A 19,014-nucleotide genomic window follows, 5' to 3' on the forward strand; every position below is an offset into this window, starting at 1 on the left:
TGAATAAGAGCTGAGCTACAATTTCTCGCATAACTACAATTCAAGCCAGTTAATGTATAGATATTGATATCGACAACAGTCAGTTCAATTCACAAAACTTTATAATGCGGCAAAAGATTATAGCAATTTTCAGTGTAAAAGCCATTCTGATTGTTCACAATGTATTTTAAAATATGATGTAGGATAAAGATTCTCACCATTGTAAAAGCTGAGCTGGAGCAAGAATGCTGAAATACAGCCACAGAATGAGCCATCATTTTGAACAAGCGCAGAAGTTTTATAATCTTAATTATCAATAAAAATAAAATGATCCCCTGCAAACAACGAATCCACTAAAACAGAGGAAAACAGACAGTTTTGCAATGGTTCAAAATTTTCAAGTTTGCTAGAAGTGAAGATTTTTATTTTACAATTTTCAATTTAATATGTAGGAATAACATTTTTATTGTTGTTACTCAAGTGGCATTAGCTTGAGTAACAATATCAATTGGTTCCACACACCATGGTGCTCATGCAAGGGTTGCATTTGTATAAAATAGGACAGACACAACATCCACTCCAGAACACATGTTGGTCCCTTCTTGTTGTAGAAGTAAATACAAAATGGTCTTATGCTTAAAGTATATGCCATAAAGTACAGTCATTTTAGAATACATAATATGAAGTGCATATTTCGCAAATGCATGCTAGACACAGCCACTACAAAATATACAGAGCCACTCCTGTGGTAAAGGTGTAACCCAAAAGGAGGCGTGAGTTTATGCTAAAGAAAAATCTAGATCATTATATTCTTTCTCTGTTTATTCTAAAATACTGTCCAGTAAAAGTGTCCTGCACATGTATTCACACATGGTATATTTTGTAAATTGTAATATAGAATTACCTTTTCCACAGAAATAATGAGGCTGAAATTAATAAATATTTTAAAAAATCCTCTTTGAAGATGATCTATTTTATCAACAGTAAGAATGAAATGGTAGATTTGGCAGCAGAAGTAACATGCACTGAGTACAATGATAGAAACCTGTAAGTCAGAAATATAAAAATATTACACAACTGTAAATGTTTAATATAGAATATAAATGTGAAACAGATATTTTGATTCCTGTCTTAGAAATTTAGGGGTTTCAAGTGAAATGCTTTTACTCTTATGTAACTACACATGAGGTTCCAGTCAATTAAATAATGGTCAGCAAACATCTTTATACAGCAAATATTGCATTTCCTTAACCCTTACCTGCGAATGCCCTTATTCATTTTACGACTTTTGTAGATGTGATTGCATCTATCATATACTGCAATACTGCTGTATTGCAGTATATGGTGTTTTCGCTCTTTGCTCGCAATCTGTTAGTAAGTCAACATTGAAAATTAGTATTTGATACACTGGCAATTTTGCAAGTTTTCCCATCTAGAAAAATGGAGAGGTCTGTAATTTTTTTCATCATCGGATATGTTAAAAAACAGACTGAGCACTGCAAGAAAGAATCTAAAAGAAAAAAAACCCAAAAATGTATTTTTATGCATGAAATAAGCATGAGATAAACAGAATTCTTGCTGGTTAGTAGGTATTAGACACCAGTTCCTTTTTTTAAGAAGCTCCTCCTACTCATTGCCTGTACTAATTGCACATGATGTAAGATTGATCATGAGAAAGGTCAGGAATCAGCACAGAGCTACATAGGAGGACCTGGTCACAGGGCACAAAAGGCCCTTGTCTCACGCCAGCACATGCCCAAGCCCATTTCAAGTTCACCAATGACCATCTTGATGACTACAGGAGATAAGGGTAAAGGTCATGTGGTCAAATGAGCTCAAAACTGAGTGTAAGTCCACCATGACTGCCCATCTGGATGTCGTCTCATACTCCCTGTGGGGACAGGAAGAGAGAGAGAGAGAGAGAATGAAAAACCCTCCAACCAGCCTCCCGCCAGTGACTTCCAAATAACCAATACAGAACTTTTATTTAAAAGGTTATTAACAAAAATACAGATATATTTTTACAAATTTGGCGTGTACAATTTTGGCAGTCGGTGGATCCAACTATAAGCTATAGTCAGATTCTTCTCATTAATAGCTTCTCTTGTCTGCAAACTGCAGTGCTATCTGCCTCCTACCCCTCCCCCCTACATTACAAGACTAACTCAGATACAAGCACTTCCTGCCAGTAAGCAGAAACCTTTGTGTCCTATATACATTTCATGACTCTGATCATCGCTCTTTTTCTGTGTGTCAGAACAAGGATTCAAGAACATTTGAAAAATATAGAAAAACAATTTGATGGCCACCCTCTATCACGTCATTATAAGTAGAGATGGGCGAATCGATTCTAATGATTCTAACTTCGTGACGAATTTTTCCTGAAATTCTAACCGGAGCCGAAGTTTATGCTGATTTGCGGGAACGAAGTTGTTTTTTTTCCCCTCATGTTTCTGCTAAATGGGCGCGAGAACAACGTGTTACATGGGGCAGAGAACTCTGGGTAGGAGAAAGGAACACCCCCGATGACATCTGCAGACCTGTAAGCCAATCAGCAACCGGCAGGCTTATGTGATGTCACACAGCCCTATAAAACCCAGCCATTTTCTATGTCAGCACTTCACACTTCATGTTGTAGCGTCCAGCTGCTGCTATTGTACTGTGCGATTCTTGCTGTATACCCCAAATAGCAGTTCTATTTAGTGACAGTGTCAGTTGTGGGGTATCTGTATAACGCGCATTGCAATACATTGCTGATGCCACCTTCACACTATATGATTGTGCCACTCTGCGGGCTCCTGCTGCTGCTTCTGATGCCGCCTTCACACTATATCATTGTGCCACTCTGCGGGCTCCTGCTGCTTCTGATGACGCCTTTACACTATATCATTGTGCCACTCTGCGGGCTCCTGCTGCTTCTGATGCCACCAACACACTATATCATCGTGCCACTCTGCAGGCTCCTGCTGCTTCTGATGCCACCTTCACAATATATCATTGTACCACTCTGCAGGCACCTGCTGCTTCTGATGCCACCTTCACACTATATCATTGTGCCACTCTGCAGGCTCCTGCTGCTTCTGATGCCACCTTCACAATACATCATTGTGCCACTCTGTGGCTTTCCCTGTTGCTGCCACCATGTTGCTAACACCTGTGAACTCCTGCTGCTGCTCGTCAATGCAAAATTACTGCCGACATCCTCTGCACTCTTTTGAGGGGGCTTTCCACATGTATCCGCGTTTAACAGAACAGGTTCTGTCGTAATCTATGGAATCATCTGATGTCAGTGTAAAAAGTGCACTCTTTGATGTTATAGTGGGATCTTGGCCCTCAGCTCGGTTCTTTCGAGCTGGCACAGACGTTACCTTGTCAGGCTGTGTTCCCGCTTCGCTTATTTGGGGAAGTTGGCCTATGTAAGTGCACATGGAAGCGAAGAGTGAAGTGATTCTAAGAGCCGCGGCTGTCATGTGCGTGTCATACTAAAACACAGCATTGTTTGAAGACCAAACCCCGCTCCCTATGCATATTTAAGCATGGCACAACATTCTACAACACCCTACAGGCTCTCTGCAACCAGGAAATGCCGGTTTTTTAACGTGATTCGTTTTGATCCGATTCGGGTTAAATCGAATTTTTTCGAAAAATTCGGCGAATCGGGACTAAACGAATTTTAACAAATTCGCCCATCTCTAATTATAAGGATCAACATAATGGACAAATTAAAGGAACTACTTAGGGTCTTAATAGCAAAATGTAATTCTTTTCATTTATGTTTTTAACCTAGTAGTCGTGTAATTTGGTAATTAATACATACTTTAAAATATTCTCCATATATACATATTTTTTTAACCACATATCTTGTTGTTTTATTTAAAACTTGTTTAAAAAAAACCCTAAAAAATATTTAAAATTTTCTTTTCATATTAATAAAGGTATTTATATGAGTTTTAATGAAAATTTATCACCATTGATGCTTTTTAGTTCATCACGATAACATTAACAAATAGATAAAAAAGGTAGCGATATAAACAATGATGGTGTCACGCACCCGTGTTCCTCCCGGTGCCTTTGGTTCCTCGGTGCAAGTTAACTCACCTCTCCCGACTCCAGCCATGGTCTCTGGAGCTCCCGCATCACTGACTCCTAGGGAGCGCACGCACCGGGTTACTAAGATTTAAAAGGCCAGTGTGCCGATAATTGGCACTGGCCAGCCCCCTTCCCTGATAAATTCCTGGCCCCTTCCTGTGTCATATCTTTGTGCTTCATGTCTCTGAGAAAGCTAGTGACTCTGTGAGGCCAGAACTGCTGTTGTCATCTAGTGGCAGTGTTTTGATCAACAACCCAAAGGTTGTTGAATGGTTGACTAGGTCATCCAATTCCTCAAATATAACATCTGACAACCCCAGCCAAGAGTCCGTGGATTCCTCTGATACAACAATAAGTTGGCATGGCCCAGGAGCAGGTCAGCGGCCCTCACCTGTCCTCAACCAGGCTCTGTCCTGTTCCTTTCCCGCAGCCAGAGAGCTACTAGGTGGCCTGGGCTCAGCGCCACTATTCAGCAAGGACAAAGTGTTTGAGGACAGTCAGCAGCTACTTTGCAGTTAAGAGGTGGGGCAGACTTCCTCTGCTTCCTGCAGTAGGCAGGCTGTGCATACTGACACCGGTGAGGAGAGTAGCAGTGACCGGGAAACGCGAATTGACGATGCTGTAGCCAATCGCACATGGGAGCCGGTTGTAGCAGGGGATTCATCATCGAGAGAGTGTCAGCTTGCGGAGCAGGCAGCAAGTCCCTACTGTGGCTGCGAGTCAGCAGGGTGGCAGCAGTGCCAGGATGGGAGCCAAACGTCCGCAGGGTACAAATCCCGATTCGCAGGCCCAAATAAGCAGTGGCACAGGGGCTCAGCGAGGCAGCGGCTGTAGTAGTCGCTCAGTGCAGAGTGTTGGCGGTAAAATTACCACCTCAGCAGTGTGGCAGTTTTTTGTAAAGACACCAGAGGAGTCGAGCTTGGGTATATGTCGTATCTGCGGGCAGAAAGTGAAGCGAGGCCAGGGAGCTAACCTTGCCACCACAGCCCTGTGCCAACACATGCAGCGTCACCATCCAATGGCCAGAGAGAAACGGGTGTCAGATGCGGTCCATCCTGCAGGCGCAGCAACAGCAGCAGCACCTACTGGCACACATGCTGTTTCAGCAAGTCAAGGCTCCAGCACCTCTGCCGAAGGGAGCAGTTTGTCTTTGACATTTCCCAGTCCAGATGCTCCTGCTCCTCGCTACGCATGGCGCGAGCAGTCGTTGAGTGAGGCGATTACAAAAAGACAACTCTATGCGTCCAGCCATCCTAAGGTGCAGAAGCTGACCGTGCTCTTGTCGAAGAGAACTAATGGCTTGTGCCGAACCGAGGAGGAGAGTTCCAAACTGCAATTTTTTTTCCAAAAAGGCTGTGCCAGCCCTTCACCAATATGTACAATAGAAGGTGGGCCAGTCCTTGAGCTTATCAGTTTCTTCCAAGGTGCACGGCAGCGCGGACGTGTGGAGCTGTAATTATGGTCAGGGCCAGTATATGTCCTTTACGGCCCACTGGGTGAATGTGCTTCCTGCCCAGCCACACCAACAACTTCCACAAGAGACGACGCTTTCTCCTCCACGTTGTCATACTGCTGCTCCTGCGCCAGTGTCCGCCTCCTCCTCCTCCTTCTCCACCACCACCTCAGCCTCCACAAGTGCTGCTCCATCATTCCACATGTGCAGGGCACAGCGGTGTCATGCAGTTCTACACCTGGTTTGCCTGGGCGAACAAATTCACACAGGGGAGGAACTGCTCCGCGTCTTGCAAGAAGAACTCAATGTGTGGCTTTCTCCGCAACAACTAAAAATCAGAACCATGGTGACAGATAATGGGAGGAACATGGTGTCCCCGCTGCACCGAGGAGGGATGGTCCATGTGCCGTGCATGGCGCACGTGTTCAATCTGGTAGTCAACAAGTTCCTGAAGTCTTACACCCATATGCAAGACATTCTAAAAATGGCCAGGACAATGTGCATGCACTTCAGCCATTCTTACAAAGCCAAGCACACCCTCCTCAAGTTGCAGCGCCAGAACGGCCTACCTCAACATAGTCTGATATGCGATGTTTCCATTCCATTCCTGCGAAATTCCAGCCTCCATATGTTAGACCGCCTGTATGAACAGAGAAATCCATTAATGATTTTTTGATGATGGAAGCGGACCGTAGTACTCCCCTGTGTAACTTTGATGTCAGCCATTGGCAGCTCATGCGTGACACCTGCCGTTTGCTCAGGCTTTTTGAAGAGGCCACGTTATTTGTCAGTCGCCAGGACTGCGGGATGAATAAAGTCATTCCACTGCTTCAAGTCCTGGAACTCATGCTGCAAAATCTGTCTGGTCAGGGCACTGGAGAAGTGGAGACTACATCTCATGGCCACATGAGTCCGTAGGGGGCTGAACTGGAGGAGGAGGACGACGACATTGGAGCACAAACAGAGTCTGGTGCAATTTGTGGTTTTTTTACTCAGGTGACAGGAGAGGCGGAGCAAGAGCATGGGATCTTTGGGCTCTCCACCCTCTTGGGCCCTCGCTACCGGTCCAAAATGGGTGACTTTAATGCTGCTGAAAGGAAGGAACAACTGGCATACTATAGAGAAATACTGAGCACACAGTTGGCCGCTGCCTATGTGCGCCATTGTCCATCCTCTGTCAGATCTGACCGGGGGATTCCTAGAAGTCATTGCTCATGTACTACTACCACGGCTGCTGTGGGGAGCTGGGGGGAGGGTAGGAGCAGTAACAGTTCCATCAACAGTCGCTTAAGTCTGGATTCCTTAATGAGCAATTTTCTCCACCCGCCTAGTGAGGAGGGTAGCCGCCTCCAGCAGCAGCAGGACATAAAGCAGACCCTGCACCAGCAGGTGGTGGCCTACTTGGACAGCACTTTACCACCTGAGGTAGAGGATTCCATGGACTACTGGGCAGCCAAACTTGATGCGTGGCCGCAACTTGCGGAGTTTGCAGTCCTGCCCGGCCAGTAGTGTGGCATCAGAGCGAGTGTTCAGTGCGGCAGGGGTCGTCGTTACCCCCAGGAGAACCCGCTTGTCCACCCGTAATGTGGAGAGACTGACCTTTGTCAAGATGAATCAGGCTTGGATCGGCCAGGATTTCAACTCACCAATGCCTAATGCATCAGATTAGATCAGCCATGACTCCTCCTCCAAACGTTGAGAAATGAGTCAGGGTTCCAACTACCTGCCTCAGCTACTACTCTTATGCTGCCACCCGCCTGATGCCACACATCTGCTGCTAGTTGCACCATCTGCCTCCTACCATCTTTACCAGGGACTGGAATTGTCCGCCACCTCCACACTATATCATGGTGCCACTCTGCAAGCTCCTGCTGCTTCTGATACCACCTTCACACTATATCATTGTGCGACCCTGCGGGCTCCTGCTGCTTCTGATGCCACCTTCACACTATATGATTGTGCCACTCTGCGGGCTCCTGCTGCTTCTGATGCCACCTTCACACTATATGATTGTGCCACTCTGCGGGCTCCTGCTGCTGCTGCTTCTGATGCCACCTTCACACTATATGATTGTGCCACTCTGCGGGCTCCTGCTGCTGCTTCTGATGCCGCCTTCACACTATATCATTGTGCCACTCTGCGGGCTCCTGCTGCTTCTGATGCCACCTTCACACTATATCATTGTGCGACCCTGCGGGCTCCTGCTGCTTCTGATGCCACCTTCACACTATATGATTGTGCCACTCTGCGGGCTCCTGCTGCTTCTGATGCCACCTTCACACTATATGATTGTGCCACTCTGCGGGCTCCTGCTGCTGCTGCTTCTGATGCCACCTTCACACTATATGATTGTGCCACTCTGCGGGCTCCTGCTGCTGCTTCTGATGCCGCCTTCACACTATATCATTGTGCCACTCTGCGGGCTCCTGCTGCTTCTGATGACGCCTTTACACTATATCATTGTGCCACTCTGCGGGCTCCTGCTGCTTCTGATGCCACCAACACACTATATCATCGTGCCACTCTGCAGGCTCCTGCTGCTTCTGATGCCACCTTCACAATATATCATTGTACCACTCTGCAGGCACCTGCTGCTTCTGATGCCACCTTCACACTATATCATTGTGCCACTCTGCAGGCTCCTGCTGCTTCTGATGCCACCTTCACAATACATCATTGTGCCACTCTGTGGCTTTCCCTGTTGCTGCCACCATGTTGCTAACACCTGTGAACTCCTGCTGCTGCTCGTCAATGCAAAATTACTGCCGACATCCTCTGCACTCTTTTGAGGGGGCTTTCCACATGTATCCGCGTTTAACAGAACAGGTTCTGTCGTAATCTATGGAATCATCTGATGTCAGTGTAAAAAGTGCACTCTTTGATGTTATAGTGGGATCTTGGCCCTCAGCTCGGTTCTTTCGAGCTGGCACAGACGTTACCTTGTCAGGCTGTGTTCCCGCTTCGCTTATTTGGGGAAGTTGGCCTATGTAAGTGCACATGGAAGTGAAGAGTGAAGTGATTCTAAGAGCCGCGGCTGTCATGTGCGTGTCATACTAAAACACAGCATTGTTTGAAGACCAAACCACGCTCCCTATGCATATTTAAGCATGGCACAACATTCTACAACACCCTACAGGCTCTCTGCAACCAGGAAATGCCTGTTTTTTAACGTGATTCATTTTGATCCGATTCGGGTTAAATCGAATTTTTTCGAAAAATTCGGCGAATCGGGACTAAACGAATTTAACAAATTCGCCCATCTCTAATTATAAGGATCAACATAATGGACAAATTAAAGGAACTACTTAGGGTCTTAATAGCAAAATGTAATTCTTTTCATTTATGTTTTTAACCTAGTAGTGGTGTAATTTGGTAATTAATACATACTTTAAAATATTCTCCATATATACATATTTTTTAACCACATATCTTGTTGTTTTATTTAAAACTTGTTTAAAAAAAAACCCTAAAATATATTTAAAATTTTCTTTTCATATTAATAAAGGTATTTATATGAGTTTTAATGAAAATTTATCACCATTGATGCTTTTTAGTTCATCACGATAACATTAACAAATAGATAAAAAAGGTAGCGATATAAACAATGATGGTGTCACGCACCCGTGTTCCTCCCGTTGCCTTTGGTTCCTCGGTGCAAGTTAACTCACCTCTCCCGACTCCAGCCATGGTCTCTGGAGCTCCCGCATCACTGACTCCTAGGGAGTGCACGCACCGGGTTACTAAGATTTAAAAGGCCAGTGTGCCGATAATTGGCACTGGCCAGCCCCCTTCCCTGATAAATTCCTGGCCCCTTCCTGTGTCCTATGTCATATCTTTGTGCTTCATGTCTCTGAGAAAGCTAGTATTGTTGCCTCGTGTATCGATTTCCCGTTGTGACCCCGGACCTGTTCCCATTTGTGACCCCGGACCTCTGACGTTGATCCTGTGCCGCCTGTTCTGACCTCCTGCCTGTCCCCAACCACGAACCTACCTTCCGTTGCAGTACCACACCTTGGCTGCCACCGCTGACAAAGTCGCACCTGTGGAACAACCGGGTGGTACCACGCTGCAGCAAGTCCAACCCACTTTGTGGCGGGCTCTAGTGAAAACCAGGTGCCACTTGGACTCTGGGTCCAGGTGTCGGCTTACATCATCGTCCACGGTGGTCCATTACCCCTGAGGGTCCATGGCCATGGCCTGGAGTAAGATCCGGCCATGGACCCCGTTTTTTTGAACTAGCTGATATTAACTACAATTGTGGTCCAGCAATCCCAGAAGATTTCCACACAAGGTCAACAGCTTGGGTAAGTCACTGCCATGCTACAGCAGATGATGGCTACTCAGCATCAGCGGCAGGTTCCTGTAACTTCCTCCACTACTCCAGTTGGCCTACCTGCCACAGAACCCGGGTTGACACTTTCCATGCCCTCAAAGTATGATGGGACCACAGCGAACATCACCACTTTCTTCTCTGAGTTCTGGTTAATCTTCGAGGAACCTGCTCCAGGGAGACACATCTGTTGGTGACTGTGCGGTTCAGTTCAATACACTGCCCTCAGTGCTAGCCTGGAACAAAGCAGCCCTGATTGCAACCTTTGTCCTCCGTCTGAAAACGCGCGCAACTAGGGTTCTTGTCCCTAGGTGTGAATAAAGCTTCTCCACGTCTGTACCTTCCCATTTTGCTCAGCACAGGTGCTCAGTTCCAGATTTCTGCCTTTCTGGTTTCTGGCTTTGCAGGAAACTTTGTGGATGCCTCTCTGGTCTCCAGGAATCACTTCCTTGTGTTCCGCCTCAAGAAGCCTCTGGTCATCTCCTCTGTCAGCGGCCAAATTCCCGCACAGAGCCTTTGTTACTGCAAGTCGGGGCAATATATGAAATAGAGACTGTCCTTCTATGTGCTACCTCGGTCCATGTCTTCCCTCCTGTTAGGTCTTATGTGGTTGCCGCTCCACGCACCCGTTCTTAATTAGAATACAGTGGAGATTCTTTGTTGAGGAGCTGACTGCCAGTCTCACTGCATGGTGGTTCCCCATCCAGTGCCAGCCATGATCTCTTGCATGGTCCCCAAGCCTCTGGAGGGTCTCCCAGCTTGCTATCAGGACTTTGTGCTTGCTTCTTTGAAAACATGTCTGCAGACTTTACCACAACACCATCCCTATGACTGCCCTCTTCATCTGCTGCCTGGTACGTCTCCTCCTCTGGGTCGTGTGTACTCCCTTTCTGTGCCAAAAACAGCAGCTACGTCAGACTACATCAAGGAGAACCTGCAGTAGGGTATTATAAGTAAATCCTCTCTGGCTGGAGCAGGTTTCTTTTTTTGTGACCAAAAGGATGGGTCTCTCCGTCGATGTATAGACTATTGCGGTCTTAACAAAATCACCATTAAGAACCGCTATCCCTAGCCATTGATCACTGAGCTGTTTGACCCACTATGTGGAGCAAAGGTCTTCTCCGAACTGGACCTTCATGGGGCCTACAACCTCTTCCTTATCCACGAGGGAGATGAGTGGAAGACCACTTTTAATACTCACGATGGACATTTCGAGTACCTGGTGATGCCGTTTGGACTTGTAACGCGACAGCCGTCTTCCAGGAATTTGTTAATGACATCTTTAGAGACTTGCTATTTACCTGTGTCATGGTTTATTTTGACGACATTTTGGTGTTCTCTCCGGATCTTGAGTCCCACCAGTCCCACGTATGGTAAGTCCTCAGTTGTTTAAGGGCCAATCACCTTTACGCCAAACTTGAGAAGTGCAATGGTTCAGGGTCTGGGACAGAGCAGGAAGCCAGGGCCGGCAGCAGAGGAGCAGAATCAGTAACAGGTCAGAGGTCACAACTGCTGGAACCCGCCGAGGTGAGTAGCGCACTGAACGCAGTGGGGGAACACAGGTGCGCCTGCGACCCGAGACAGGGGTCGCAGGGGCACCCGTGACAAATTCTAGAAGATTGGAATTCGCTTCTCTAGCTCCTTGTTGCCTGGAGGTAAATCAGAACCAATCCTTCCGACTTCTAAGAGATTCTAAGCTTCCTCTCTTGTAGTTCTCGGATTGTTGCAGAAGGATAAGGTTAGTATAATCTCTTCATTCCTATTTAAGTCAGAGAACACTTTTGGTAAAAAATAAAGATCCAACTTAAAGGGTAATTCAATCCTCTGCCACTTTTTGTTAGATCCTCTAATAGAGTGTGTGCTTCGAATTCACCTAATCTCTGGCAGAGGTCATATAGCTATAAGGAATACAGTCTTAAAAAGGTAAGAAACCTAATGTTCACTTTATTTGCCGGTTCAAAGAGACTTTTTTTTAAGTGCATCAAGCTCCATAAAAAGGTGAGGTGATGGGATTTCGATAGTATGCCTTAGTAGGAGAAGTTACATTTAATTAATTTAAGTTACTTCCACCCAACTGTGGTCAGCAAAGGAACTTCATGGAGGAGATCTGAACCTTTAAAAGATGCCTAATACATTGGGAAAATTTTAATTAGGAGGACAATCCGTACACCATGAACAAAATTTCTCAACACTTTAAGATAAATTATTAAAGTTACAGGATTTCTGTTGGCTTTGAGAGTATTTATCAGATGAAGGGTCACGTGATCTTTATCTGCCCATAAACAATTGCCCTGTCAGGGCCGTGATCTTATATTCATGAATACTATGAAAATGTCCAGGCAGATCTCATGACACTCCATCTTCTGCCATTTTATGGTCAGGAATGTCTGGCTGATGAGGGTAAGCCAATTTAGACCCCCTTTGCTGAACATCTGTATATCTCATTCAAAGAGTTTTCTGTATTTTCATGAAAATAAAAATTGTAGAGTCACACTGAAGGCATCAAAACTATGAATTTACAAATGTGGAATTATATGCTTAACAAAAAAAAGTGTGAAAATACTGTCTTATTTTCTAGGTTCTTCAAAGTTGCCACCTTTTCAGAGTCTGCCTGGCCCGCTGCAAAAATCTGTGGCCCCACCTCGCCCACCCGAAAATGTATGTACTTTTTATATCTTAAGATGGGTGTGTGTGTGTGTATATATATATATATATATATATATACACACACACACACGCATATGTTTATATGCTGTATGGTGTGTATGTGTGTATGTGTATGAGGTGTATATATGTGTATACATGATATATGGTGTGTATAAAGTATGTACTGGATGTGTGCATGATATCTATATACTGTATATGTGTGTGTATGTGCTATAGGTATGTATACACAGTATGGGGCACATATATCATTATTTATTATAGACCTGTACAAGTGCAGAGGCTGGGAATTGCGACTTTTATCCTCTCTGCGCCCAAGTAGGGTGTTGCAATGCCATGTAGTAGGCCAATACGGGGCATTCTTGCCTATAACCTGTGCAGGCTATGGCGCAATTCGACACCAGGTCAGACCTGTCGCAGGAGAACCCAGGCGGCACAAATCTCCCCTTATGTGTTTATAGGATGTATATATACTGTATGTGTGTATAAATATATGGATGTGTACATACTGTATATACTCTATGGGGGATATTTATCAGGGCTTTTGCCCCCTACAATAATCGCAAATGCTAGCACTTGCAATTATTTTCCCCAATCCGCCGCCTTCATGCCAGGGCGCACAGCCAGTGAATTTTCACATGTGAAGTCTCGCCGGCTGCGCTTATTTGTACCCCAGGCCGGATACATCAAGAGGATTTCCCAGAGCACTTGTTGGTCCTTTTGCCTTCACTCAGCGGTCCAGCTCACTCCTTCTTGATCAAATAGCCCTTACACAGCCTAGAGGAGTGTTTGGGTTCATTGTGCGTTTGAAAAATAAATGATGATCCAAATAAACCAGATGGAATAGCATGTCGCTGCATGATGCTGTGGTAACCATGCTAATTCAATATACCTTCAATTTTGAATAAATCTCCAACAGAGTCACCAGCAAATCACCCCCTCACCATCACACCTCCTTCTCCATTCTTCACGGCGGGAACCAGGCATGTAGAGTCCATTCGTTAACCATTTCTGTATTGCACAAAGACACGGTGGTTGAAAACAAAGATCTCAAATTTGGACTTATCAGACCAAAGCACAGATTTCCACTGGTCGAAGCTCCATTCCATGTGTTCTTTAGCCCAAACAAGTCTCCTTGGAAAAGTGTAAGAAGATAGAAAGGCAAACAAGGAATGACCGGGTAGCGCTCATAGAGTAGTAATTTTAGTTGAACATGTCTGGTGATGTTACAGATACAAATGGACTGAGGCTCACTGGATGGAGTTGTGCTATATTAGGCACAACACTAGTTAACGCTCAGTTGTATGGATGGGGGTGTTGCCTTCAGACAGTGAACATCGAGACACGGTTGCCAGGACGGTCAGGATCGGAATATGAAGTAGTGGTTTGGAGACTGTTATGGCGCACACACAAGTTCAGATTGATACATCATATAGGGTAAGGTATAACATTTATTGGTAATCTCGGAACACAATACGTTTCGGAGTATCGAGGACTCCATTCTCAAGTGAAGTGAGACTAAAATGAGAGTTTACATAAAGACAGAATTGGCATATAAAACAGGGTACAAGTAAAAAACACAAGTTTCACATAAAAAGTGCACAATTAGAGTAAAAAAAAATATATATATATATATATATATATATATATATATATATATATATATGGTATATATATATATATATATATATAATATAAATGGTATATATATATATATATATTAAAATGGTACAATAGCAATGGGAGGGATGTAAAGGGAAAGATTGAATAATGTGGAGGGGAGAGTTCAATTTATACTTCATATAAATTGCAGGTTATCTTAGATATAAATAGAGGTTAGTTTTGTTGAAATATGAAATGGAGAAGTAAAATGCAGGGTGGGAAATTTTGGAAAGGTAGAGATTAAAAGTATTCGATACATAAATAAATAACTCGCAAAGTTAATTGAGCTGGATTGTAAATAAAACAATAAATTATTAATTAATTAAATAGATCAGTGTATAAATACATATATAAAAACCTTTGTACAGAACAAGTTTGGCCGCTACACTAATTACAGTGAAAGAACAGAGCCAAATCTTACCTGTACCATGGGAGAAGCACGTTCTATCCCAGTGGCTGCAATTTATTATCAATCCTTTTAATTTAACTTTATGGTCATATATTTATATACAACCTACTGTCTATTTATCACCTTCTACACATACTCAGCCATTTTTGGTAGACCTATTCTTCACAACCCACTCTTATAAGTATATCTTTCTCCATATTCTCTCAAATATGAGTATATGAACTCTCCCCTCCACATTATTCAATCTTTCCCTTTACATCCCTCCCATTGCTATCGTACCATTTATATTATATATATATATATATATGTTTTTTACTCTAATTGTGCACTTTTTATGTGAAACTTGTGTTTTTTACTTGTTCCCTGTTTTATATGCCAATTCTGTCTTTATGTAAACTCTAATTTCAGTCTCACTTCACTTGAGAAAGGAGTCTTCGATACTCCGAAACGTATTGTGTTCCGAGATTACCAATAAATGTTATACCTTACCCTATATGATGTATCAATCTGAACTTGTGTGTGCGCCATAATAGACAGTCTGCAAACCACTACTTCTTCTTGTCCTTAGCAGTGTCCTTTCCTGGCAACTATTTTACCATGAAGGCCTGCTTTACACAGTCTCCTTTTAACAGTTGTTGTAGATATGTGTCTGCTGGTACAACTCTGTGCGGCAGTGACTCTTGGTCTTCCTTTCCTGGGGTGGTCCTCATGTGAGCCAGGTTTCTTTGTAGCGCTTGATGGTTTTTGCAACTGCACTTTCAAAGTTTTGGCAATTTTTCGGACTGACCTTCAATTTTTAAAGTAATGATGGCCACTCCTTTTTCTTTACTTAGCTGCTTTTTTCTAGCCAAAACACAAATTCGAACAGTCTATTCAGTAGGACTATCAGCTGTGTATCCTCCTGACTTCTGCACAACACAACTGATGGTCCCAACCCCATTTATAAGGCAAGAAATCACACTTATTATATCTGACAGGGCACATCTGTGATGTGAAAACCTTTTCTGGTGACTACCTCTTGAAGCTCATTCCAAAAGTGTGCAAAGCAGTACTCAAAGCAAAAGATGGCTACGTTGAAGAACCTAGACTATAAGACATATTTTCAGCTGTTTCACACTGTTTTGAGAAGTATATAATTCTCTATGTGTTAATTCATAGTTTTGATGCCTTTAGAGTTAGAGTTAGAGTCAATCAAAAATTTTTATAGTCTGTATATATATATATATATATACACACACACACACATAATATATATATATATATATATATATATATATATATATACACATATACATATACACACACACCGCATATACTCCAGGATAAGCCAAGTTTTTTAGCACATAAAATGTGCAGAGAAATCTAAACTTGGCTTATACTGGAGCCTATAAAAAATGAAATCCGTGCTCACCTTTCCAACACCCCCAGCAGGCCTTGCTCTTCATTGCTACGCACACTCCATGATGTCAGCAAGGGCCTGACATCGAAGTGTGTGTGCAGCCAGTGCGCAAGGATCGGCCCTTGACAGCAATGAAGAGGATAACCTGCTGGGGGGAATCGAAAAGGTGAGTACTGATTTTATTTTTTTCAGGGGTTAAGACTGGGGATGCAGGGTCTGGCTGGCTATATGCTGGGGAGGCAGGGAGCTGGCCGGCTGGCTATTATTAAAAAGTTTTTTTCAGCCATGCAAAAGAAAAAGAAGAGAGTCAGAGAAGGGAAACTTGCCAAAAAGAAAATAGAAGAGGAAAAAAAAAATTAATTATTGGAGCCCACAATAAACTCATTGATTTTTGGTAAAAAAAAATTTACAGTCTGAGTGACTACACACTCTCTAATGTTAAAAACCAATTACAGAAGGGGTTATCATAACAGCAAAAGCCTTTATTGGCAAAAAATATATATGAGCAACCTGGTCAGAAACGTTTTCTAAAAAAACAACTCCAACCAATACCAATGAACAATCTGATGTGGATACAATTATGAATACGTCTTTAACTTTATACTTCACCCTTTAAATGAATATTCAGAGCCTTTTAAAGGAAACCTATCAACACTGAGGTATTCCTGATGGTACATTCCTTTCTCTGTTCTAAGCCCTACACCGTCTTTATCTAATCTTTTTGCCCTAACTTTATCCTTTGTTTATGTAAATTGATTTTAGAGGCTATTGGGGTGTGGAGTTAAGGCAACTCCACATCCCTGTAGCCTCTCCATGTACTTCCCTGCAGTGCTCTTCAGTCCATGCCCATGCATGAGCAATAACTTCCAACTTTCTGCCGGCTTGCCCCAGTTTCCTCAGGAGAATGCAGAGAGCTCCAGAGAAGAGCTGTAAGTGCATATGTGGGCACAGGCCAAAAAGCCAATGAGTGCTGCTGAGATGCACAGGGAGTTAAGACCTTAGAAGCTGCAGGGGTGTGAAGTAACCTTAGCTTCAGGCACGCAGTGAGGCTACTTCATGCCCCAGTAGCCTCTAAAGTTAATTTACATAAAGTAAAATATACTCTCTGACTTTTATCTAAAGTGATGTTTGAAAGACAATGGAGAGAAATGCTGTTCCCCAGTGAGAAGGACAGCAGTTGTTATTTTTTAAGTGTTGCTTTAAAGTTGCTGCCAGTTCTGGTTCAAAGAGCCCTTAGAGGCACAAATAATAACATAGGGCAGTGGTGGCGAACCTATGGCACGGGTGCCAGAGGTGGCACTCAGAGCCCTCTCTTCGGGCACCCAGGGCATTGCCCAGCACAAAGGTCAACATTCAGGACTCAAGACCTGAATCAAGAAGGGTGTGGACAGAGCTTGATTATCATTGTACCCTCTTCTTCGGACCCATGATTCATCCTGTTAAGAGGACTTTAGAGGGAAACTACAATAACAAACGAAATTTCTCCTTCTTTCTCTTGTATTGGTGTAATCAGGGCGCCAATACGTTTGAAACCTTTGAATTACTTTAAATTGGCATTTGGCACTTTGTGAAAATATCTCTTTTTTGCTTGTAGTTTTGGCACTCAGTGCCTAAAAGGTTTGCCATCACTGACATAGGGTCTACAAATACCAGAATAACCTTATTAATATATCCGTTAATAATATTTTACCTTTCATAATCTAATCCCTTCACTATATATTGAAACACGCATTATTTGTATAGCATTACATCTGGAATCTCTGCAGCTATCTCTATATTATAATACATGAACAATATATAGAAACAATGAAATGTCTATTTGTTTGCTGTATGTTTTTTATACATCCCTTTTAAATTGATGACTATTTTATGCATATGAGTTATACTTGGGGGGTGGGGCAGGCAGGCTACATACTACAGGGGGGCTGGCAGGCTACATACTACAGGGGGGCTGGCAGGCTAGGTATAACAGGGGGGCTGGCAGGCTAGGTATAACAGGGGGGCTGGCAGGCTAGGTATAACTGGGGGGCTGGCAGGCTAGGTATAACTGGGGGGCTGGCAGGCTAGGTATAACGGGGGCTGGCAGGCTATATACTACTACAGGGGGCTGGCAGGCTATATACTACAGGGGCTGGCAGGCTATATACTACAGGGGGCTGGCAGGCTATATACTACAGGGGGTTGGCAGGCTATATAGTACAGGGGGCTGGCAGGCTATATACTACAGGGGGCTGAGAGGCTATATACTACAGGGGGCTGAGAGGCTATATACTACAGGGGCTGGCAGGTTATATACTACAGGGGCTGGCAAGCTATATACTATGGGGGGTGGCAGGCTATATACTACAGGGGCTGCAAGGTTATGTACTATAGGGGGGCTGGCAAGCTATATACTATAGGGGGCTGGCAGGCTATATACTACAGGGGCTGGCAGGTTATATACTACAGGGGATGGCAGGCTATATACTGCAGGGGGCTGGCAGGTTATATAGTACAGGGGGCTGGCAGGTTATATAGTACAGGGGGCTGGCAGGCTATATACTAGAGGGGTTGGCGGGCTACATACTACAGGTGGCTTCTTCCCATTGTTACTATTTATTGGACCTGAGGAAGGGGGTAATACATCTCCGATGCGCATTGTCACTTGTCAATATGTGAAATAAATGTCTAATTATATACATACGAATATGCTTGTTACTACCCTTTTTCTACATGACATCAAGTAGCGTGAAGTTTATTCTGGTATTTCTAGACCCAAAATCAGATAAAGACCATGTAGGGCTTAGAACAGGGTAAATAATCCATCATCAGTAATACCTTAGTTATTATTTTCAGATTTTTTTTCCAGTTTCCGTCTTTAGCAGTTTAATTCTCCATTCTTTGTAGGTATAATTGTAGCAAAACTTGCTAAATCAAATACTTATTTTAATAGTAATGATTTTCCCCAATGTACATTATACTGCAATTTGACCCTGCTGGAGGAAACTTCAGATTGTTTTGTGACAGCCATGGCTTTCAGCAATGGATTG

General features: G+C 43.6%; 1 protein-coding gene across 1 annotated transcript in view; it reads right to left on the minus strand.

Moving 5' to 3' along the window:
- The window catches only part of PKD1L1 (polycystin 1 like 1, transient receptor potential channel interacting), a 315,437-nt gene that overhangs the window by 17,106 nt on the left and 279,317 nt on the right, over nucleotides 1-19,014 (minus strand). The window contains exons 58-59 of the mRNA XM_072153131.1: nucleotides 884-1,024; nucleotides 198-332 (exon numbers count right to left, since the gene is read on the minus strand). Of these exons, the coding sequence (XP_072009232.1) occupies nucleotides 198-332; nucleotides 884-1,024 (276 nt within the window). The remainder of the gene's footprint in view (nucleotides 1-197; nucleotides 333-883; nucleotides 1,025-19,014) is intronic.

Source organism: Engystomops pustulosus, chromosome 5, assembly GCF_040894005.1.
Source record: "Engystomops pustulosus chromosome 5, aEngPut4.maternal, whole genome shotgun sequence".
Taxonomy (NCBI): Eukaryota; Metazoa; Chordata; class Amphibia; order Anura; family Leptodactylidae; genus Engystomops; species Engystomops pustulosus.